This window comes from Eleginops maclovinus, chromosome 11, assembly GCF_036324505.1.
Source record: "Eleginops maclovinus isolate JMC-PN-2008 ecotype Puerto Natales chromosome 11, JC_Emac_rtc_rv5, whole genome shotgun sequence".
In the NCBI taxonomy this organism is placed as follows: domain Eukaryota; kingdom Metazoa; phylum Chordata; class Actinopteri; order Perciformes; family Eleginopidae; genus Eleginops; species Eleginops maclovinus.
Window position 1 is genome coordinate 19,477,973 of NC_086359.1, and position 24,718 is coordinate 19,502,690.

The 24,718-nt window shown below is 41.9% G+C and overlaps 2 protein-coding genes across 2 annotated transcripts in view; both read left to right on the forward strand.

The window, feature by feature from the left end:
* Nucleotides 1-24,718, forward strand: part of abr (ABR activator of RhoGEF and GTPase) — a 133,835-nt gene that overhangs the window by 95,658 nt on the left and 13,459 nt on the right.
* On the forward strand, nucleotides 20,273-23,146 carry LOC134871681 (protein FAM200A-like). Its single transcript, XM_063894497.1, has 2 exons — nucleotides 20,273-22,572; nucleotides 22,711-23,146. Exon 1 carries the CDS (start codon nucleotides 20,509-20,511, stop codon nucleotides 22,567-22,569), a length of 2,061 nt encoding a protein of 686 aa, XP_063750567.1. The 5' UTR covers nucleotides 20,273-20,508; the 3' UTR covers nucleotides 22,570-22,572; nucleotides 22,711-23,146.

Here is a 24,718-nt window from a genome sequence, read left to right on the forward strand (position 1 = left end):
TTTCTATGTCTAAGTGTGTGAAGAAATTCTTAACTCAGGAATTGCACTTATTCACACACAACAGATTTTCTAATCAGCATTTTCCTGCCTTACCATACAGATGAGTAGCATAGTATTTAAAAAGCTTTCCTTAGTTGAAGCGACCATCCCAACCTTCCGAGTAAGTTACTGTGGTTCATCACTATTGTATCTTATATAACATTAAAACCCACCCTCTTTGTTATGGCTGCCAGTCAGAGAGACGAATGCTGCTGCCGCTGCTGGGAACATCCACTTCGAGCCAACAACTGCCAAAAAAACAAATAAACACACCACATGTTCTCTGGCTCTCTGTGAGAGGGGGAAAATAGAGAAGAGCAACAGAAATAGAGGGAGGAAGATAGAAAGGGGGAATGGCATGTTCCATCCCAGACTCTGAGAGGGTGGGAATGGTTTGTGGGTTTGTATATTATTATGTAGCTGCTAGCTAAAGACAACACGTGTTTTATAATTAACATGCGCTGTATGAACTTTGCAGTGCAGCAATATTCACTCAAGTATTGATAAGCCGATCAACAGAGAATAAAAGTAGTGATTTTGTTTATCAATTAATGCTTTTGGTCAATTTGAAAGCAGAAAACATTGAATTCTTAAATTTGACGGTTTTCTAAGTCATGAAGATTAAGATTCAAGATTCAACTTTATTGTCATTGCACAGAGTACAAGTACTAGGACAACAAAATGCGGTCTCTGCATTTGACCCATCCTAGTGTTAGGAGCAGTGGGCTGCCATTATGTACGGCGCCCGGGGAGCAGTGTAGGTAACCAGTGTCTTGCTCAGGGACACCACGGTGGCACTTGGTCTTTCGGGGACTTGAACTGTTGACCTTCCAGTTCCCAGGCCAAGCCCCTTATGGACTTTGCCGCCACCGCCCCACGTCATTATCATCAATGATAATAAATGACAAAGATAAATCCTTTTCTTTCAATTGAGTTTTCTCCAGGGCTAAGTAATACAATAGTTGCTTGTACAATCATGGGTAAACTGCAAACACTAGTTACTAATTCAGCGTATGATTTAAGGTGCCTATTTAATTGAATTTGGCTCAAGATCCAGAGCAACAAAACACTTCCTATTTACAATCCCAAAATCTCAAAAAATGTTTTGAAAGTACAATTCCAATTGTCCAATCCATGAACCAAAACATTTAAAGTTGTTTCAAGATAAACTTAACTACCCAAGGGGAACACTCACTTCCGTCTGTTTTGCCTTTGGTATATTGTCACAGAAACATGAAGTCCTGGGTATTTTCATCTGACAGCAGCATGTTTTCGTATGTGGTATTGTACGTTTGCAACAAGTAACTGTAAAGGACACCAGCCTGCTTCAAAGTCCAGAGTGAGTACCTAAAGGGACTTTCACTTGGGCCCCGAGCTGTTTGCTTTCCTGCTGAAGCTGAGTTTAGAAGGAGCCTCCAATGTTTTGCTTTCCTCTCTGGAGACCCTCTGATTTATTTAACAAGCTCGCTGAATACTGACAGACCGTAAATGGGCATACTGGGTTGGAAGTTTTCTTTTTTTACCCGACTGCTGTTATTTCACTTTATTGCTCTGTCATTAGAGGATGTTGTGATTCGGGCCAGAAGTTTTATTTTGAAGCTGTAGGACTTTTGATCCATTTTTACTTTAAATTCTACCTAAACGTCCCAGAGGTGTTATTGTCCACATACAAACACATAGTGAGAAGCGTAGGAGAGAGTCGACAGTAGCCCACTCATGTAAGCATGATTGAGTTGCTTGTCCACAGGGGAACCATTTATTTCCAGCTCTTCAGCCAGCAGACTTCCACTGAGCAGATAACCTCTGATCTCTAAGGTCACATCGCAAATCCTCTAATAAATGGCAACGACATCAGGGTTGTTCTCCCCCTGTCTCTCAAACTGGCAACAAATGGATTCTTAAATCTCAAGGGAGGCGAAATGGAAAATGTATCAGTATCAGGACCCAAAGCTGCTGCCTCCAGAGTGTTATACTTTTGGCATTTTGTCAATGATAGTTTTTTTTATTGTGTAACCATTGATTGTCCATCTTAAGACTTTTAACAGAAATCTGAGACTTTTGCTAGTATGATTCTTCATAAAACTCCTCATGCTGGGAATGTGTTCTACCTTACTTTAAAGGGACACCACAATGAACTTGAACTGTTGTGAAAGTGAAATTCATATCCTGATCTGCCCTATGTGTTGTACTATTCTCCTAAATGACCCTAATGTGTGGGCTGTCAGTACTCATCTTCAGAGGAGCAGTTATGTAACTGTTTAGGTTGAGAGCCCCAGAGCTTTGTGTAGCAGGAACACATCGTATCACCCAGCAACAGCAATTCTTTCATCCAGCAATCTGTGTGCGACATCTCAGCCTCCCATGGGCTCCCCTCTTAGGCTTTTATTTCTTTTCTAATCAGGGGAAGAGTGTGTTGTCTCTCATACACCCACCAGCAGCCGTTCAGTCTGTGGCATTGTTGAGGAACATGAGAGTCGTTTTGCAAGTAAAGTATTTCTCAAGGCTCTGGATTCACGTCAAAGTCGTTTTCTTCAGAGGTTATCAAAGTAGGAGGTGAAAGGAGCAGGTGCCATGTGCTTGTAATAACTAAAAGTGTGTTATTTTTGGGTCACCAGCATTTTAACATGATTAAAAGTTTGGGCCGTGTCTGTGACAGCTCATGGAGTTTTGGTGCTTTAAAACTATCATAATTCTTTATTGAAGTCACAGTTCAGCCGTATGCGAACACAGATATTTTTAGCTACAGTGTACACTTCATGAGTGTTATTATCTCTGACGTCCATGGCAGATAAACGCTCAGAAATCATTAAAAGAAGCTTCTTGTAACAGAACTTGCCTGAGCATCATAATGTTTTTAAGTTTTCTAAAGGTTAGTTTTCTGTCTATATCCAGGGGTACACCCTAACGGGAAATTGCTAATCGCTAACTGTACCAATCTAACACAGGCAATGTGGGGGGCACAAGTTGTAGAATGAAGAATTCACGACCACATGATGCTGACATTGACAATATGATTCATCATTTCCATGTCCTTCTCACATTGTTGCAATTTTTCATGCCGTGAATCTATAAAAGGAACTAGATGTTCTCTGCTGTGTCCCGTACTGTACGCAGCTCATTAGATGAGCTTATTATTCCTCATGAGTCACCATCTTCAGCAATCTCCCCAGCAAAGGGACACCACCTCAACCTCTTGAATTTTTCCTCCCATCATCCCCTAACCCACCTCTACACTGCTGGAGGTTGTTTTTTTTGTTTTCTTGTTCTAGCGTGAGCTCATGTCAACCCCCCTTCATTGGAGCAGTTTTGCTGGGCGTCCATAAGCAGTAAGTGATCGTTTTAAATGGAGATAATGGCAACCAGAGAAAATTGGGCATCAGTAGTAAAAAGACAAAGGGGGTGATGGAGCTGTTTGTTCCTGGCAGCTCTTATAGCTGAACAGGGGGTGCACGCATTAGCCCGGAGTAACTGTTAAAAAATACGGGTGCAGTGGGGTTGTAAAGTTTGAGGGAGAGCATCTAAATGCACTCTCATTCTTACTTAGGAGATGAAGCGCTTTCCTCTACATGAAGCATTAGATGCAAAGTTTGACATTTACATGCTACGTGAAGGCTTTATCGGTGAAAGTGCAGTTGTTTGGGCTAATTGCAGGCTGGCCATCTAGAGAATTAGCGGTGAAACATGTGGACTAGCGGCACTCAGCCGGATCAGAAAGTGCAAAGCCTCAAACCCTGATCTCACTTCTCAGCACTCGATCAAAACTTATATTTCAATGTCACAACATTGAATGTCACAACATTGAAATATAGCCTGGTGAGTGCATTTAGTTTCATTTACGGTATGTATAAACAGTGAAGAAAGAGCCAATAGAAATGGATTTGTAAGCAGATGCGGGATGTTTCCGTTAAAAGTTGAGATATTTCTTATTGTTTTTGGTCTATTTTCTGAATAAAAACCAAAGAAGTGCAGCACATAATTAACACAAATTGGAACATAATTATTTTTACTTTACTTTGCTTTCCATTTCTCCTGGCTCCTAGCTAATTGTTTTTTTTCTATGTATTTTCTGCTTTAAAAAATGTCTCGCCTCCAGGGCATGCAGGGCTGTTATGTAGTATTTGTTTTGAACATGGAGCTCTAAGGTTTTAATGAGGGTGTGTGTGTGTGTGTGTGTGTGTGTGTGTGTGTGTGTGTGTGTGTGTGTGTGTGTGTGTGTGTGTGTGTGTGTGTGTGTGTGTGTGTGTGTGTGTGTGTGTGTGTGTGTGTGTGTGTGTGTGTGTGTGTGTGTGTGTGTGTGTGTGTGTGTGTGTGTGTGTGTGTGTATTCATGCCTCAGTGTGTAGGTATTCATATAAATGAGTGTCTAATACATGGTGTCATCTATTTTGTTTCAGCCCCCCCTGTCATTTAGGGCTGTGATCTGTCATGTTCCACACTACACACCCCCTGCGGCCACACACACACACACACACACACACACACACACACACACACACACACACACACACACACACACACACACACACACACACACACACACACACACACACTCATAGCTGTCAACAACATTAACAGATGGGACTCTGCTGCATGTGTTCAGCCCCCCTGGGGACAAACCAGACTCGCATACACACACATTTGGGTGATGGGCTAATACATTTGAAATGATATCAATAACTTCAGTCTGCTGCATTACCTAGTGTTTATTAGCCTGTGTTTCCTTTGTCTGGCTGTGTGTGTGTGTGTGTGTGTGTGTGTGTGTGTGTGTGTGTGTGTGTGTTGGGGTAGGGGTTGTGGATGGATGGGGTACAACCATCCAGTAACAAAGAGCATCCATGATCTTATTGCTTTTTCCTCATAAACCCGCTTATTTTATTCTTTATGTTTTTGAATGAGGTTCATCCCTCATATTCTCTCTGTATTTGAGCGTATGCGGGTTCTATCTTATTGATGAGTCCCAATTAAGCCGACTTCCTCATCACACGATCCTTGATCATTGGTGCTGATAGCCGTGTTTTGATGGATTTTCAGTCTTTCCCTGTCTTCTTCCCACATAGAAAAGCTCCTCCATCACAACCTTCACTTAGACAGCCTTTGTTCCCACTTAAAACATCCACGGCCTGCCAACCACTTGGGATACGCATGCCCTAAATAACTACACACACTCCTTTTAAGCTTTCTTAGATCATGCAAACGTGCAGATGCTCACTGCTTTTTCTCTTTGTGAGTGGAATAGGAAAAGCCGCTGATCTGTCAAAGCTAGTTTCTGTGTCAGTGCGCAGACAACACAGGCACATTTGATTTATATTTGTCATCCAGCTTGATGCTTTTGTTCTTTTGTTTTTAACATAGACTCAAATGATCTTGACTAGGAGGAAAAAACATGAGGAAGTGGAATGTACTCTCAAAAGTCAGCTGCTGGACTCGGTACAAATCAGAGGCGTTGGACAGACTTTTGATTCAGCCAAGGATAAAAAGTGAACCTTGAACCGTGTAGGAAGAGCAAAGCAAATAAAGCTCTGCAGTAGCGTTTGGATGACTAAGGACCCAGTAAAAAAAAAAAAAAAAATGAAAGGCCAACAGATATGTTTTTTGCTATTTTTTACATTTGAAAATACAAACACACAGCTCAGAGATGTCTAGGGGAAGCAGCCTTTGTAATTGGTCCTCATTATAACATTACATAATGTTAAGGGAAGTGTATGGGATTGACAACAGATGCATGATTTCCTACGATGAACATGGACATGCATATGCAGCACACGTGGAGAGCGCGGTTAGCGAGACCCAGAAGAAAGGGAGATGGAGGAGGAACCAGAGCCCCAGATGGTGGCCAATTATGTGATGCTGAGAGTTAAAGTGGGAACAAAGGATCTCATCACAGCCTGAAAAATTAAGAGACTCTCCAGAGAGACATCGTGAATATTACCAGCGCCCTTTGTCTCGTGGAAGAGCCAGGGTTGGGGAAATAATTGGAAACAGTCTAAAGGACAAAAGTGTCATATTTGAACACGGAGGCTGTCGAGGTCTACAGATAAAAGCGTGAGAGGTGATGAGGGCCTTTCAGTCCAGCCGTAAGAGCTTCAGTTTTTCACCAAACGGGATCAGATACTAACATTTCCCAGTAACTCTTTATTGTTTCAGCTGTGCAGTGGCTTTGGAGACTTGAAGATAATAATAATGTGGAGGTTGGAGAACACAGAGAAGCTAGAAGGTGTCATTAATAATGACGAGTAGCCTCTGCGTTAAAACTCCGCTTTCTTTGTCACCCTGCTGTGTGTGAGCTAATATCCACTCTCACTCTGGGGCTACTGCTAGCTGACCAACAAATTCCAAATTGAATTCAGTTTTCCCCCTTGGTGCAGGGCAGTAATCCTTTCTTCTAATTCACACATAAACTTCACATGCCCTAGCTGCTCTCACGCTGTGGATTTAAAGGCGACCGATGGCGTTGGGGAAAAAGATTCACCTCATCCCTCTCATCACGGTCCCAGTCCGACTCTCTGTGGGGCAAAGCTCATTACACGCCTGTCTCTGCCTGCCCGCGCAGAGAGGCTCATCTCCAGGAGTGTCTGGGGTCTGTCAATTGCTTTGTGGTCAGTTGATGATAGCCCTGGGTATGTCAGTGCCTGGACATGTTTCTGTTCTGTTCTGTTTGATCAATAACCAGGGTTTACCTATTGTTTTAAGCTGGTATTTAATTAATACAATACATCATCTAAAGTTGTATCCCCTCTTGTATATTGCATTGACAACCTGGTAGATTATTGGGTAAATAAAACGTTGGACTTCAAAATCGATTTATTTTTAAGGTTGTTCTCTAACTTTAACAAAGGGGTTATTATTACAATAGTCGGAAAAACTTAAAATGTATGAACCAAAACATTAACACACCTTTCTATCACTAACCCCATTGCTTTTGGTCTAAACATAACTAACACTTAACCAAAATAGAGTCAAATCCATTCCTTTACTTTAGCCAACAAGCAGTTATTTTAGCTTAGCATACATACTGCAAACAGGGGGAAACAGCTAGCTTGGTTCGGTCCAAAGGTAACAAAATAATACAACCTCTAAAGCTCCCTAACTAAAGCGTTATATGTTGTTTGTGTATGTCGCACAACAAAGTGTTTTTTTGTTGGGCTATTTCTCAGCTTTGCATACTGACTTCCTGTAGTCGTTATCCTAAGCTAAGCTAACCAAACTGGATTTGATTTTGACAATATGTATCTCAATTGCAAAAAATCCAGTAAGGCTGTCCCATAAATGTCAAACTACTTCTCTTATCCCTCCATGCTGTCCTCCTTGGTGCTGTGTTGACTGGTTGGCTGCTCTACAGAGACACCCCTCGTTGTCTGAGCCTTCTTATTTTAATCAGATTTCATATCCATGCCCAATCCAATTCTCTGACCGCCACATGCAACTGTCTTATTTTTTATCCCCAAAACCCCAAGTGAGACCACAATACTTTTCCCCTCTCTGCATCGCTCTTCCTCCTGTTGTTGTTGGCGGCCTTTTGGCCCATATTAAAGTAAATGGGCCTCAGCAACACTCTGTGTCCCAGCATGGAGAGCCCGTTCTGGCTTTCAAGTGGTCGGTCAGGGGACCAGAGCCATTCATACTAAGATGTGATGGATTTCATTCTGAGCTGATGTTTGCTCCGGGATGCTTCAGTTATGAACCCTGGGGAATCTGATTTGACAGTTATGAAGCTTTAGTGTTTACTCAAATGCCACTTTGTTGGGCTTATTGTTTAGACGTTAGAGATGATTGTGCTGGAACCTTGATGCTTTCCACATGGCCATCGCTGGGGTCTGAGATTGAGTATTTGCCCACTGTGGTTCTGCACCTCATTATACAGGAGGGTTGTTCTGCAGGGGGGCCTGTTTGAGGTTAAGTTTTCGTCCCTTGTTATATGCTGAAGTGTGGCTGCTTGGGCTTTGTAAAAGTTGGATGGTCAGAGGTCGGCTATGGAGCAGTGTCAGTAAAGTTTGTAGGAATAATGGAATGGATCTTGGACAAACAATTTAGCAGTACTGATGGTTGCTTGTGTTTCAAAGTGTTCACCACACTTCCTTACTACGTCCTGTTTACTGTATAACGTTCCACCCTAAACGTCTTCTCCAGAAGCATCCGTATGAAGCATAGTGTGTCGGAGGGATTACTGACATCCTGGGTTTCCGTTCTGTAACCTCAGGAGAAGCTTTGCAAAACATCCACAATCCAATGAATGTATCAGCAGAAGTGGTTCAGATCTAATGATGTTCATGACCAGGGAAGGTTGCCTTTCCTGAGATGGGAGAAAGGGCAGAAATCCAAACAAACAAAGGGTTTGACTATCATGGTCATGAAAGGTATCCATATTTTCCCTCTTATTTTCCAGTCATGTTTCCATTTTATGGTTCATTCCTCTTGAAAATTCCAATATTTTGAAAGAGGAGCCTCAGCCCTGCTGTCTGCCAGCTGTGTGTACTGTGTACTCATTCGAAGGGCTCCTTTTAGTCCTTGAGCCCTACAGTCTTTGTTGAAGTTCCTTTTATATCAGTGTGTGTATGCCTCAGCAAGCTGTCTCTAACACTCATGAAGGAATACTATAATATACCAATTCTACAAACCTTTGGCTAGTGTTTAGCTTTTGATTCCTCTTCACCATATGCAGAAGAAACAGTGGCTGACACTTAATCAGTAGCTTGAGGTACTGCAGCTGTTATTTTTGGGGTTCTGCATGCAGTTTTTGCACGCTAGAGTGTTGCAGGGGCATCTGCTTGACTCCTGTGGTGTTCACGGGTGATTCAAGAGAGAAAGCCCCCAGCCACACAGACTGAATGTCCCTGTTAGACACTGAAAAAAGGAGAGGACATGAAAACTGCTGGCTAGGGGAAACTAACATATTGAAAGTGCGCCGTTGGCTTGTAGGGAGATTTAAAGTGAATGCTAGGTCCATAAATTAATAATTTTAGTCTGCTGCCATATATTTAAATAGTAACCTTTAACCTTAATACACGCTGATGTAGTTAACCATGTCCAGAAAAGCTGATTCTTCTGTGATATTTAAAGGGTCTTACGACACAAAAAATCCCTTAAATACTATTCAGGTTTTGCATGATTATCTTGATTTTTGGCTGTGACTTTTCTTAGAAAGTGTTTGGCTCACTAAATTCAGGTCATGGCTCATACCTGCGTGCTCGAGTGTTAGTTTTCCATCACTTCACATCTCAGCATGTGACCTTTCCACATTCCTTCCACTCCACTTATCAGAGTGGTACAAAGGCTCTCCATGTTTAATGTAAAGGTAGTCAGGTAGTGTAATACTGTGGTGACTCCCGACTGATCAGTGAGGATTGTTATCTTCATGTACAGAATCTACACCCAGGGAATTCATTGTATTTTATACATTTGGTTGTTGTTTAGTCTATGACTTCCCTTGGCATACGCTCTTCATATGGCAGGATTGGGAACAGTGCCAGGGGTTTGATCCTGCTTTATGACTTCCTGTCCCAGGGCGAGGGGGACAGGATGCCCATTTCCTGTTTGGACTGCGATCTGGGCTGGGGAACTTTCCGCAAAAGACCCTTATCTAATTTGTTTTTATTTTGATCAGTTACCCCTCCTACTCCTGAAAGTCCAAAACTGAGGGTTTATTAAATCATGTTTTGCATTTTGTTTATGCTTTTACAGTGTGCAATCATAGCTTATAATGCCTTGTTTTTACCAGTTCTGCTTTACAAATGTTAGAGCTGAACCAAACATTCCTCACTTGGCAGATATGCGACATACACTGTAATGAATAAACGATGTAAACATACAACGATAATGGTTACAAGTGGAATTCCACGCAGTTCAACCCTTTCAAAGACACAATAACAAAGCTCTTCATGAACTCTGACCTGCGACCTCACCCCTTATGCCTCCACAAATGAGGCTAGTAATGATGTAATTGTTTTCATGTGGAGGAAATGTTTCTAAAGTCCCTTCAGGCTTCATGCAGGGATGTTTGGAACTTGTCAGCTGTGTAAAAGATGAGGTCATTGCCAGTGCTGTGAGCTAGTGTTTATGGCCTCATGCCGGATCCAGCTCTGGTGTTAGAGCAGACTGATGGCACATGTGACGTGTCAGGGATCAAAGCATTGATCTTCTGCCCTTTTTTTTCCACACTAATTGGAATGTTTGTGGACAAGAATAGTTTGTGTGTACCTTGAAAACACAGCTTTAGGTAGGACATTATGATCAAAATGTTTATGCTAACGTCAATGTATTCACCTATACATTTTCTCTTATTAAACAAAACTTAAATAAAGCACAATTGGCCACTTCCACGTGCTGAAGTAAGCTGAAATGCACCCGTTTGAGGGATAAACACTGTTCTCTCCAGATCTGAGTGTTTCTCAGATGACTTTTTTTTTAAACGTCCCCGGCAGAATAATAAAATGTGTTGATCCGGCGGGGGGGGGGTGGTTTGCCAGCCAGCTCCTAGACTGTGGTACCTGTTCCCGCTGCTGGTGCTGCTTTCAAAGAGCTGTGTGGGTGTTTGTGAGGGAGGGCGCCTCAGAAGTCTGTTTCACAGAGTCACAAATTGTATGAATTATGTAATGTGCATTGTATAATAGCCGCGAGAGGGATGTGCGCTGTAGGTGTGTGTTCCAGGAGCTGCAGAGGAGTTGTTTGGGTTGATAGCATCTCTCATATCTTCTCATCTCCCTCCAGTATAACCTATAAAGCAGGTAAGCACTGGTTAGACAGAAGCCATCGAGATCCAGCCTCAGTAATCCGGCCTCTGGGTGCTTGGTAAGATCATTAGATGAAAAAAAACACTTTGTATCGTTTTTATCTCTGAATTGAAAGGAAAAGGATGGAGGATTAAAGTAGAAGAAATAAAAGAAGAGACTTAGAGAGAGGTTGGATACATCAGAGAAAAAACGTTTAACCACTGCTGCTCTTCAAAAGCCAAGAGGTGTTTACCGGGCTAACACTGTTACACAGAGACTGGCCGTCATAGCAACACAATCATCACGGTACTGGCAGCAGACAAAGGAGGTAGAGTCACCATTGATTAAATGATTGATTTCCATCTTCAAGTTGAAGGCTTCATCACCTGCTAATGAGGTTTTGACCCTAAACTGATTTTTTTTGTGTGGCTGGGACTGTGTGGATGATATTGTGAATTAGTTAGCAGAATAGCTGACGGCATTTTGAGGGAAAAGAAAACCCTTTAAAGATGAAAGCCCGGAAAACAATTTTTTCATGTCTCTCAATTGGGCCTGCTCTTGTTGTTTTGCCTGTTATTTGAGTCAATCCTACGCCATGCCGTGCATTATTATTATGTAGCGTTGCTCAAAGATAAAACAAAAATTGCAGAGAGTTTGATTAATACCACTTTCATGACTGAAAACTGAGTGTGCAGTACAGCCACAACCAGTTAGCTTAGCTTAGCTTAGCTTAGCATAAGGACTGGAGGCAGGAGAAGTTAACTAGCCAGCCTCTGTCCAATACCCACCATCCGACTCCTAATAGTTTTTCGGGATGATTATTTGCTTGACTGGGACGACGATACTCCATTTAACGCTTGGTGTGTCTGGAGACAGCATGAGCTAATTTTCTGCTGTCAGTTTAGCTTTAAAACCTTGCCTAGAGTTTTCTAGAAAGAAATCTACAGTACTTTCAAGAACACACCTCCCAAATATTTTCTTAAACTGTCGGAGCATTGAGTTGGTTTTAAATCAGGGAAGTTGGCAACTAAGACAGTGTTTGACTTTGATTTTCACTTTAACCACTGAGGGAAAACCATTTACAACCAGTTGCGTAACACTTTCCCATCTCACCTCATGTGATTCCAGATCATATTATCATCTCCTCCTCTCTCCTCCTTCTCCCGGCACATGTAATCTTAGGTGACTGTGTCCAGTCAGCCGTGGGTTTACACTTTAGAGTAAATTATTCATGCAGGTCAGCGGCGTCCTGTGAGGTATCCACTCTCCTCATCTCTGGAACTGGGTCACACTGTCCGGATGTAACACAGGCTTCTACCAGTCATCCCTCTTTAACTCTTTACCGCTAACAGTAACACTTGCACTAATCTTCCTTACCTATTTACTTAAAAATGTGAATTATTTATGTGAAGGAATGTGTTGTTTGCGCCCCCTGAAAAATATTATTTGGATAGAGACTCATGTCTACAAGATTGATCTTATCTTAAAATGCTTAGAACTTGAGAGTTTAATTCAAGGCTTGCATTTTTTGTTCTGTGTACTTGAAAGAGGACTTCAGACCGAGAGATCAAGGACACCTTTGCCTGCTTAGACGGATTGAACTGATGCAACGTTTAATTGCGACTGAAAATGTTATCTTAAAACCCATACAGCAAACAGCGAGCACCATTAAAAAATACTTGAACGCTGCACTGATGGCTTCCCCTATCACAATCTCCTCTCCTTCATGCGGCTAGATTTGATAGTGCTTCATGAATTATGAAATCTAAACTTTGAAAATTATTTTTCTTAAAAAGCATAACTTTATTTTGAGCTATTGTTATAAGTAAACTTGAGTTTCAGATCGGCTTGTCGTGTATTTAAAGATTGAGATGACTGGATCAGTTTTATTTGAGACATTTTTTTTTTCAAGTTTGGTGAACAACATATTTTATTTTGACTCATTCCTTCATGTAGAAATGACTGAAATCAAAAATTAAGAATTTACAATCAAAGAGAAGCAAGTCACAAAACAAATAGCCATTACAAGCAATGAGGTGTAAGACCATGAATAACAATAAAGAGAACAGGGCATGACCTCATCGTTTTTTGTTAAGGAAGGAGGTTGGTTACTGTGCCAGTATTTGCTCTTGCATTGCTCTACTCCACCACTCTTTCTGCTTTGTTTCCTCTTGCTCAGTTTTTGTTTCCGGTTCTCAGTGCTCACCTGCATACAAATGTACCGATCAGACTCAAAAAGTGAAGGGAACAAAATAGAAAATGTTTTCTGTTGATCATACTACCACAAACAAAATGTAAAGGCTTTCAATTTCCTTTTTATATCCTTTGTTTTCCCACCGTGTCTGAGAGGACACACACACACACACACACACACCACACACACACACACACACACACACACACACACACACACACACACTCCTCTTCTCATCCCGACCACACCCAACAACAGATTCCTCTCTCCCCCCGTTGCTCTCCAATCACCACTTTTGTTCCAAAGTGCTTAATAAGTGATGGAGCGGTTAATCTGAGGAAGATGCCCCCCCTCCCCTCTGATGGATCAGATGAAAGGGAAGCAGGAATAATCTGCAGAACACCCTAAGGCTGTGATTTCCCACCCTGCCAAAACCCCTCCCGCCTCTGCACTCCCATTTTAGCACTTCCACTGTACCCTCAAGGACCATCCTTCGAAAACACCCTTCACACACACACACACACACACACACACACACACACACACACACACACACACACACACATACACACACACACACACACACACACACACACACACACACACACACACACACACACAAACACACAAACACACACACCTCCTATTTCCCCCTCTTTTCCCTCACCCTTGACTGAGTGTAGCAGGAGAGATCAAAGATGTGGAGTGGGTCACCCAGTAAACATACTTATGGAGACTGTTTGAATCAAATCAGATTGAATTATCCGCTCACAACGCAGCTTGCAGCTATCCGAGTCACCCCCCCATCATGTCAGCCACATGACGCACATATTGAAAAAACAGCACTTTGTCATTTTTGATGAGTAAGTCAAATAAGCCTTAGGCTGCTTCCCCTGTCTTTTTAATTTCATCACTATTTTGATACCCAAGTCCCAAATGATCACCTTTGTTCCTCCATTACAGTAATTTATTGTTACAATTTGAATATACTGACACTTTCAGAGTCAGCGCCGCAGTTTTAAACCGACATGAACAGAAAGTTACTGTTAATCCTGTTCGTGCTTGAACAGTGGGTTGAATAAACAACAACAAACCACTATGTATTCACCCTTATTGATAATAAAGTTGCCTTTAACAGAAAGTTTGATTTGGGGGCAAACATACTAGCTTTGATTTAAAAAATGCCTACGGATTGACCATTCTTAGATGCAAAAGAAAAAAGAAGATATATATATATATATATATATATATATATATATCTATATATATACAGCTGCAGAAAAAATTAAGACACCACTGCAGCATTATCAGTTTCTCTGGTTTTATTACTTATAGGTATGTCTTTGATTTGAGTGATTTTTTTATATATGGTATTCTATAAACTACTGGCCTTTTTTTCTCTGTGTTGTTGTTCCATACAGAGATGAAGATTTAAGAAACATTTGGAGTGGTCTTTTTTTTCCAGAGCTGTATATTTGAGCTTTAGTCTGCAACTCACCAGTAATTTCAAAATCTAAAACATCATAATCTGAAATGCTCTGTGGAGTATCAAGCATGATACTCCACAGAGCATTTACATTTTTTTCCAGAGTTAGAGCCTGGAGTCAAGCAGCATGTACTGTAGGTTTACCATTTCTGCTTTTTTTTTTCAAACTGTCTCTGTGTGTCCTCTGAGTATCCACTTAAATATTATTGTTGGAATGCTCCTCAATGTCAAAATCTTTCCGTAACAATTTAATATTCCAGAAATATATACTGTACAGTATATACATTTTATTCAGGGCAGGGCAGAACATGCTGACCCCAGCTGGGATCTGGATCTGAGCCCAGGCCCTGCTTGCTGTGAGGAGAGCCATTGCACAGCTTTCTATTGGTACATCTGTAGTCGCTGTGCTTGTTACTGTCAAATATTCAGGATAACTCAGGATGGAATTACTGGCTAAAATGCTTGTGAAGTAAAAAAAACAAACATTGTGCCCTGCTTAAACGCACACTCAACAGTGAAGGTCTACTAAAAAACCTTTACAGGCAGATGTTTCCCAGGATGTGCAGACAATGGGGCTGACGGATATGCTTGAACACCAGACAGACTGCAGAGTCAGGTACATCCCGTGTATATCAGCCGGGCATGGACTCAGAGCTGCTCCATATTCATGTCGGAGCGCCGGATGGATCTTTAATTCAACTCGGGCTCTTCAAGGTTGTCTGTGATTGGAAGAGCAGCGTTAAAGCATGCAAGAGGAGGCCGGGAGAATCGCAGAATCAACAGAATCACACTGCTTGTCAGGGAGTTTAGAGTAGAAATCAAGACCTAGTTTTACCCTCCCCCTCCTCTCTGATCATATGGAGCGGCTGTAGCACATCTATAATTGAGAGTCAGGATGATGTCTGGATGTCCGAGCATAGGCACTCATAGGAACCGTCGGATCCCTCACCGTTTTAATGTGGGTTTATCTCAACCAACGAACGACCTTCTAAACAGACCAACAACACAATGGGGATCTAACAAATCAAAACTAATTATACAGCTCCGGAAAAAATTAAGAGACCACTTCAGCCTAATCAGTTTCTTCGGATTTACTATTTATAGATATGTCTTTGAGTTAAATGTTTTTAAAATGTTTTTATTGTATTCTATAAACTACTGACAACATTTCTCTGTGTTGGAATTCAACAGACACTGGAATACCTGCCATACATGTAGAGATTAAGATTTAAGAAAAATGTGGAGTGGTCTCCAATTTTTTGCGACGCTGTACACCTAGTGCGATCGTCCTCGGGTCTCTCATTTTTCTCATTGGTATATTAGAAGATAAATAAAATAAGGATTGGGGAGTTGGTGTGACCCACAGAATCAAAGAGCATTTAAACGCCACACTATCTGATGATCTGAGGTGTGATTGTTCCATCAGCACCAAACACGGCCCCACAAAACATCTCAAGAGCTACCAGTTTTACTAATGACTCTTTTCATTTTCTTTCATGTAGTCCAACTCCCGCAAGAACCTTTAATCTTATTTCCCTAATGGACTCCCTCCTTCTCTCCTACTCGCATCTTTCCTCCTTTTTTTTTTATCATTCCCATGTCTCCCAAGCTCAAGGCCCCACACAGTTCATCCTTTCATACTGTTAATTTATCTGAACAGAACATTTTTATCTACTGAAAATAAGGGCTCCTTACTCTGATCTTCTTACTCATGGCAAAACCCCGCAAAGCTGACATGGTTTGCCTCCAAGAAGTTTAAGAAAATATTATCCTTGCACATCGCCATCCTGTTATTATATTAGCATTTGAGTCACGTTTCGATCTGGGTTTTGGCAAACTGTGCGCTAACTGTGCAGAATGCTGGGACAGCTTTATTGCGTGTGGAGTGAGTGTGAGCCCACAGTTCTCTGGGTTAACATGTCTACATGTACAGTTGCCATGTTTTTAATGCAATGAATAGTGCATGAGCTTACATTAAACGGTGTAGCAGGGGGTGTATGCATGTACAGAGCGTGTTTGTGTTCCGCCGGCTGGAAAAGTGCATACGTGCATGTATGTTCACTCTATGGATTTTCTGATGTGATGTGTTGTGAAGTGTTGGACTCCAGTTGAACCGTTAGTATAGACGCTGCTTCTACTCTGAAGACGCCCTGTGCTCTGAGGACGATGTGTGTATAGACAAGTCTCTTACCTGGTCAGCCAAAATGATCAATTAGCCCTGTTTCTTGACCTATTATTTTTCGGGTAATTGTCCCACAGATAATTGAGATACAATTATATTTTTGTAATTTTAAAACCATTTAATGTCACTGATGTGCACCCTATCAAATAGCAATTCACTAATTATTAAAACATCTGAATTTTTGTGTGAAATTACAATATATACAAATTAATAATAAAGACAAATATTCAAAAATGAAAGTAGCTTCCACATGTCTCTGCACTGGAAAGCTCCCATTATTGGACCGTTCTGCTCATCTTGATGCATGTGTCAGCTGCTTGGTACAAAATGTATATAACTGCTAACATATATGCAGTAAAAATACACCCATCTATTACTGTATTCCCTTTCTCTGTCATCTCACCCAAAATATCTCCTGTCTCCCCGTGGGTTTTTCCCCCTCCCATTTCCAAAACATGGTTTTCCCAGACATTCTTTTAAAGTTGTGACGCATGGACAGTGTACGTCTCATAGTTACGAACCCTGGGAGTTAAAAATACTCTGTGGCAAGGGTTGGTTGAGGTCTCTCCCCCCCCCCGTCTTGTCGGTCACAAAGTCAGACATACAGGCTGTCTCCTGCTGTCTGACGCGCCCCGTGAAGACACAATGAAAGGGCTCAAACGTATCGATTCATTTCTGATTGCTTTCCAGATTTATTTTTTGGAAAGTACTTTATAAAGTCAAAGTTTATGTCTTTAAATCTCTTGTTTTTAGTCCAGAACTCAAAGATATTAATGTATCATTATATACAACTGAGGCAAACTGAAAACCTCCCTATTAAAGAGGCTGAAATCAGAGTACCCAAAAGTTAGCTATTATTTTCCTGTTGTTCGACTAATCTTTGCAGCTTCTAAAATGAATCTGATTTCTGAGGCTTGCTCAGAGCCAACATGGCTATAAAATGAACCACTCACACATTTTTCTGCTAGTATCTGCTGTTTTAGAGGGAATATAGATCAGAGTAATCATTAAATGCTCATCTAAAGTCCCAATATTCAACATCATTAGTGATGTTAGTATCGAATAACGGTTTCTCTGGAAATCACTTTTGATTAAATCAATATCTGAGGTTGACACAGTCAGCAGAGAATTATATTTTGTTTATTTTCTGCGCACTTAGAATGCATCTCTCTTGCCGCCATAGTAAACACAGCTTTGTCCCCCCATATCAGTACATCGAGGAAATTGTGCTCCTTTTTTCTTATCGGATTCCCTTTATGAATCAGTGTACAATCAGCAGACATGGACCTGAAACAGACTCTGAATCACAGCATTCAGGAGAGCAGCCTGCCTGTGTTACTCGTCTGGAAGATTTTAAAATGCGTCCTCGTGTCTGTGACCTTTCCCCAGCAGAATATTTCTCCCCCTTTTAATTCAAAAAGGATGGGACACGGCGGATGGAGATGGAATTTGACAGGCGTACACAGACTCCCCTGCCCTATATCGATCCATTATACAGAGGAATACGCCTTTTAAGAGCTGCCAGCTCTGGGGTGCCCTGTTGAATAAAGATGTTGATTTGCTCTGTGCCTCCCAGGATATAAAAAGGGATTGTGCAAGCAGAAATCCGAACTGTAGTAGCGTGGTGAAAATGTGGAGGAAATGGGTGGAAAGAAAATGGAGCTCTGACATCTGACAATGGAAAAGCTTTTAAAGCCTCCAAGTTTTCCAGTTTTTATCCACAAATATTCAGATTTGTCACTTTTCCCGTTTCACATCATCTTTCTCTTCATTACATTCCTCTGTTTACTCCCGTGCGTGCTGACCAGCTCTGGGAAAGGTTATCAAGGGGTCAAAGCTGTGAACAAAACACAGTGCAGCATTCACTACCTCCTTCACTCTCTCCTCCGCTTCTCTCGTTTCTTATTGACGGTTTATTGCTCCCTCCTCCCCTCTCTGGAGGTGTGTCCTTCAACATCTGGAGAAGCAGGGCTGCTCAGTGACAACGGGAGCTCACTCACTCCCCTGATCTCTCTCTCTCTCTCTCTCTCTCTGTCTCTCTCTCTCTCCCTCCCTCTCTCTCTGCCTGGCTCCGGCGCTCTACTTCTGTTTGCCGTTGTGGTCAGATAGCACAGTGCGGAGATGTTGGCAGCTGACTGTTGAATAAGCTCTCACAGGAATTATTCTCAGACTTGTCAAGGGGACCATGGCAGCATCTCCTCCTCCCTTTTATCACTCTTGTCTTTTTTGAACTGAATATCTGACGATCAGCTGTTGGAGACCTTCTTTTTTTTTTCTTTGCCTAAGTGAAAGGCTGCTTTGGGATCCATCTCCTTGTCGTAAGCGGCGTTCTCCCTCCACCTGCGTTTTGGTGTAAGAGGAAATTGTAAGGCTTTGGGATGACGGAGATTATGGTGTCAGATGTAAACTTGAACTCGGTGTGTGAGCGCCTGGAGCAGCACTGCTGTGTGGACCAGAACCAGCACAATCTGTCCAGCCAGCCACAGACCCCGGTGCTCAAGAGGCACAGCAACACCGGGGCCAAGCTATGGGGCCGCGTCCGCAGCAAGCTGCTCAGACAAAAGGTCTCTGGCTGACACACACACACACACACACACACACACACACACACACACACACACACACACACACACACACACACACACACACACACAAACACGTCACATGCTCAAACAAGCTGTGTTTCCTCTCTTTTATCATTTGTTCTCTTTTATTTATCACTGTGTCACTTCCATCTGTTTGCCTGGCCTCTCCTTTATGCTCGGTGTTTCTCTCTCCATGTGCGTCTTCTGTTCAGAGTTACTATTGTTCTTATCTGATGCCTCTATTGACCACATGAGAGGCAGTGATGCAGTGCTACGTAAAAAGCAAAGGTGGCTAAACTGACCTGCTTATGACACCAGCCACAGTATATAGCAACACATAGTAGAATTAAATGATCCATATAATAAAAGAACGTCTGCTGGTTTTCTCTCCTTAAATGATTGTTTTCTTTAAAAGATCCAATCCATGTGATGCTTCATACAGTAATGCATTCTTTAAAGTAGTGCTGCAGCTATTAGTATCGGAGAAAACTATTATCACCAACAATTTTGATAACCGCTTAATCATAATCCGTTAGTCATTTTCCATGCAAAAAAATGCTGTTTTCAGTCTCAAATGTAAGGATTTAAAGGTGTTTTCTTTCTTTTATTAATTAAACTGGGGTTTGAACTGACAACAAAAAAGATATTGGAAATGACATTAAAATAGCAGGCAGATTCATTGATTATACAAATAATTTTTTACGTGTTTCCTGATGTCAAAATGTTGTATCCACTTGTACAACATAGCAAAGAAACAAGGAAGCCTTATTATATTAGATACCTGGATACTATACTGTTCAATGTAATCGCCAAAAGGAAAGATTCTCTGTCAAAAGTAAACACTGCTGAGATGGATAAACAGTCCGTTTCCCACATCTTCTCTATTCCTCTCTTTTTGTGTGACAATCTCTTATTTCTCATTTAAATCCACCAATCATTCATATATGGTATTTCCATCTTAACTAGGTTGCTTGTGAGATTTCAGTATCAGTGTAGCTCCCCCTGGTGTTCATGTTCAGCATTGTCCTCCCCTGGCTGAGACGATCTGATGGCTCTTTGGCATTTTCAGCACAGATTCCACTAAGTCAGGGGTTTTCAACCGGTGGTCCGCGGACCCCTGGTGGTCCGCGGCGGCATTGCATGTGGTCCGTGACAAGAGCCTATGTTGATCAGTTCACCATTGTTTTTTTTAAATATAAATTCGCTTTGATATTTCAACACATTTCCAGAATACCGTTACATATCGTGAAAAATATGTTTAAAATAATATAAAGGAAATTCAAGCTGACAGAATGTAGCCTTGCGCCTATCCAGTCTATGGTAGCCTGTGATTCGCTAATGGTAATGAGTTGCGTCGCTAACCTCACTTATTATTCATTACGTACAGTCTTGCGAGCAAAGTTGACACACATTTATAAGCATAGCCGACGAGAGTATTTTAAGATAGGTTGTAGTACAGCAAACATTTGTTACATATGTACTAGTCTAGCTATATATCTAGCACCAATGGATCGTTTTGTAGTGAGGAAAGTGCCAGAGGGACAGGCTGCCATGACAGAGGGACAGGCCGCCACGATAGGGCAAGGACAGGCTTCCGAAGCGTCAACTTCGCAAAAAAGACGAAAAAGAAAATACAATGAGGAATATGTTAAATATGGATTCACAGTGACGACAGACAGAGCAGGAGAGGAGGTACCACTGTGTTTCGTATGTTCAACAATTCTCTGTAATGAAGCTATGAAGCCGTCGAAACTTACGCGGCATATGGAGACGCATCACGTCCACTTGAAGGCCAAACCCGTTGAGTACATGCAACAGATGTTGCGTGATTTCAAAGGACAGCAGGCTACCATGAGGAAGAGTGCAAAAATAAATGAAAACGCACTGAAAGCATCGTATCTGGTCGCTCTCAGGGTTGCAAAAAGTAAGAAGCCCCATACCATTGCAGAGCAGCTTATATTGCCAGCAGCCATAGATATGTGCAGAGCTAGGGTAAGCGAAGAATGTGCCAACAAATTAAAAACTATTCCGTTGTCAGACAACACAATCGGAAGACGAATTGGGGAAATGGCAAATGATGTCAAAGACCAGCTGATGGCAAAACTTCAGACAGTTCTGTTTTCCCTTCAAATCGACGAGACGACAGATGTTACTAATGATGCGCAACTGTTAACATTTGTGCGATACGAGGACAGTGGCACTATGTGCGAGGAATTTCTTTTTTGCAAACCACTGCCCGGGCGAACTACCGGTGTAGAAATATTTAAAGCACTGGACGATTTTTTCACGGAGCACAATATCTCGTGGCAGAGGTGCGTTGCATTATGCAGCGATGGGGCCCGAGCCATGAGTGGCAGCAAGACTGGACTGTTTGCGCATGTAAGGAGGGTGGCTCCGGGGGTAATTTGGACACACTGCCTGATTCATAGAGAGGCTCTCGCCTCCAAAGATCTCAGTGTTGAGCTCAGTGGTGTGTTTGATGTCGTTGTCAAGACGGTCAACTTCATAAAACGAAACGCATTGAATACACGCCTGTTTTCATCCCTATGCCATGACTTGGGAAGTGAACACAGCTCTCTCCTTTATCATTCAGAGGTGCGTTGGCTGTCTCGCGGCGCTGTGCTCGCCCGTGTGTTTGAACTACGCGGAGCTATCTACGAGTTCTTGTGCGAGAAGCATTCTGATCTGGCTTCCAATTTCAACGATAGTTACTGGTTAACTAAGCTGGCGTACCTCACAGATGTTTTTGCAGAGCTGAACAAGTTGAACAGCTCCATGCAAGGGAGAGATGCAAACGTCATGCAGCTCTACGAGAAGCTCGACGCATTTGTGAAAAAAATGTCAAAGTGGATCGAACGAGTGGAGAGCAATAACTTGGCGATGTTTCCTTCAGTTGAGGAATACCCTGACAGCACTGACATCAACGACACTATATGTGAGCATTTGAGGAAGCTTGTGCGTCAATTCGCAAAGTACTTCACTGATTCGGAAGAGTGGCGCCGTGACAGCAAGTGGATCCTGCTCCCATTCAGTGACGATGCATCAGTAGGGTCAAGTCTGACGGCTGTGGAAGAGGATAAGCTGATTGAGATGTCCACAGACTCTGTCAGGAGGCATATGTACGACACACAGCCCCTTGTTAAATTCTGGATAAGTTGCCAGACAGAATTTCCACAGCTTGCTGCAAAAGCAATGAGGTGTCTTTTGCCCTTTCCAACCACATACCTGTGTGAGAGTGGTTTTTCTACACTGGCGTACTTAAAGAATAAGTACAGGGCTAGGCTTGATCCAGAGAATGACATGAGACTGTCTCTGTCTACCATTTCGCCACGAATAGACAGGCTGTGTGGACTTCACCACGCCCAGATATCACACTGACAGGTAGGCCTAATTCTCCCATGTTTTCACTGTTACGACCCTGGCGGGTTTAGGCCCCGCCCTGTGTTAATGGTAAGCCTGTTCTCTCTCCCTGCTTTTCTCAATCTCTCTCTGCTTTTCTCAATCTCTCTGTCTCTACAGCAGGTGATTGGTGACAGGTCTGTCCTGGCTGGGTTATAAAAGCCCTGACCAGCCAGCAGTTGAGGCTGCCTTGGTCTTCATTTGTTGGATTTTGGTTCTCCGGTGTTGTTGGATTTTTGTTCTCCGTTGTTGTTTTGTCACACACCTAGACTGACTTTGCATGACATTTTTAGTTACTTTTCCCAATACTGAATTGCACAACACTTTATTATTCTTTATTCTTTCTTTAAAATAATCTTTAATTTAATTTAATTTAATAAATCTACTTTTATTATTATAAAATCTGCGTGGCCTCTCTTTCATGTTTCATGCATTGAGCTATGCATGTAACACCAAATACACACGCGCACGCGCAGGCACATCAGTGGGCCGCGGATTGCTTTCTAGTCCGAATGGTGGTCCCTGGGACAAAACCAGTTGAAAACCCCTGCACTAAGTCATATTAGTCAGATAACCTCGAAACATGTGTCTATGATATATAGGTTTTTAGTACAATTAGCATTGTAAGGCTGAACTTGTAAGTATATAGTTTATAACAGACATTTGGTTGCAGTATCTTAATCCTCACAAACTATGGGCCTTTTAATGTTTTTTGATTACATTTGAATCATGGTCGTTTTGTTTAACTTTTGATATTCACAGGTGGTCGGTTAAGATAGTTTAAGCACATGAGGGTTGGAGAGACGTGTTTGTGTTTCCTAATTACCTTGACATTTAGATCACAATAAGATGGAAAATGTATCCTATTATAGGATTGAGATTCCTTCAGGGAGGGCAATTGTTGTCAATTTAGTGTAAGCATTCAGGTTGGACTGAAAGACCCTTGAATTGAGGGATCTGCGGGAACACACACACACACACACACACACACACACACACACACACACACACACACACACACACACTCACACAGGCCTGGTATGGCAGAGTTTAAATGCAGGTTGTGGATTGTGACTTATGTGCTGCCACAGGAAAAGGGCTCCTTTCCTTTTCCTTTTTTTTCTCCTCCAGATGCTTTTTGAATCTGTGATAGAGGAGAAGCATGTGAGCCAGTTCTTGTTCTATGCATACCTCTGCACACACAGCTATATCAGAGTCATTTTTTTATCACTGTGTTTGCACATCTTTATTCAGCAGTCCTCCTCTTCATCATGAACACACTGCCAGCATTTTAAGATGTAATTTGTGTGCATAATAAACGGGTGCAGGACAAAGAATTTCAAGTTGAGATTTGGCTTGACCTTTGCTTTACATTATTCAACAGATGCCTGAAAAAGGCTGACCACTGTTTATTCTGAGCGGGATGAAACCGGGATTACAGACTTAACCCAGACTTTACTGCATTGACCCGAACGGTCCTGTATAGATTGATTGATTCTCCTCCTCTCTGTAAATGCCTCTCCATGTCTTAACACCAAAATAAGACGCTTGTCAATGGCGTCCATATTTGGCAACTTTGTGTTCAGTTGAATTAAAACTTGCCCTACAGCTATGAACCTGTTTTCCCTCACTGTTATGTAAGGTCTCATTCATCCTTTCATTCATTCCTATGAGGCTGTGACTGGCAGACCTTATGAGTAACTTAGATCCTTAGATCCTATCAGCTATCCCCTTTCCCTCTCCCTCCTCTACTTGGTGGTAAACTCTTATTTGATGGAGGGTGAGAGGTCATAATGTTAAATGATCTATCACCATCATGTGAGGCGGCAGCATGACAGGCTGCCCGTGGGTCCTTGAAACAATATATCAATACAGAATAAAACATATGACTTCGGTTTGGTTTGGATTGTTGTTTTCTTTGTCTGCCAGCAACCAGGATTATAGAAAAATGACTGGCCTGATTTTCATAAAAACTTGGTGCAACGTTGTAGCTTTGGCAAACCAAGACCCACATACATTTTAAAGGCAATACAGAATCATGCTTTATATTTCACTTTCTAACATGAGTCTTTTGTATGTTTTATTTGGCTTTTATCGATGATGTGAATTCCAAAATGCGTCTTTCCAT

Coding starts and splice junctions, on each gene's coding strand:
- LOC134871681 (XM_063894497.1), top strand. CDS start 20,509: ATGGTAGCCTGTGATTCGCTAATGGTAATGAGTTGCGTCGCTAACCTC.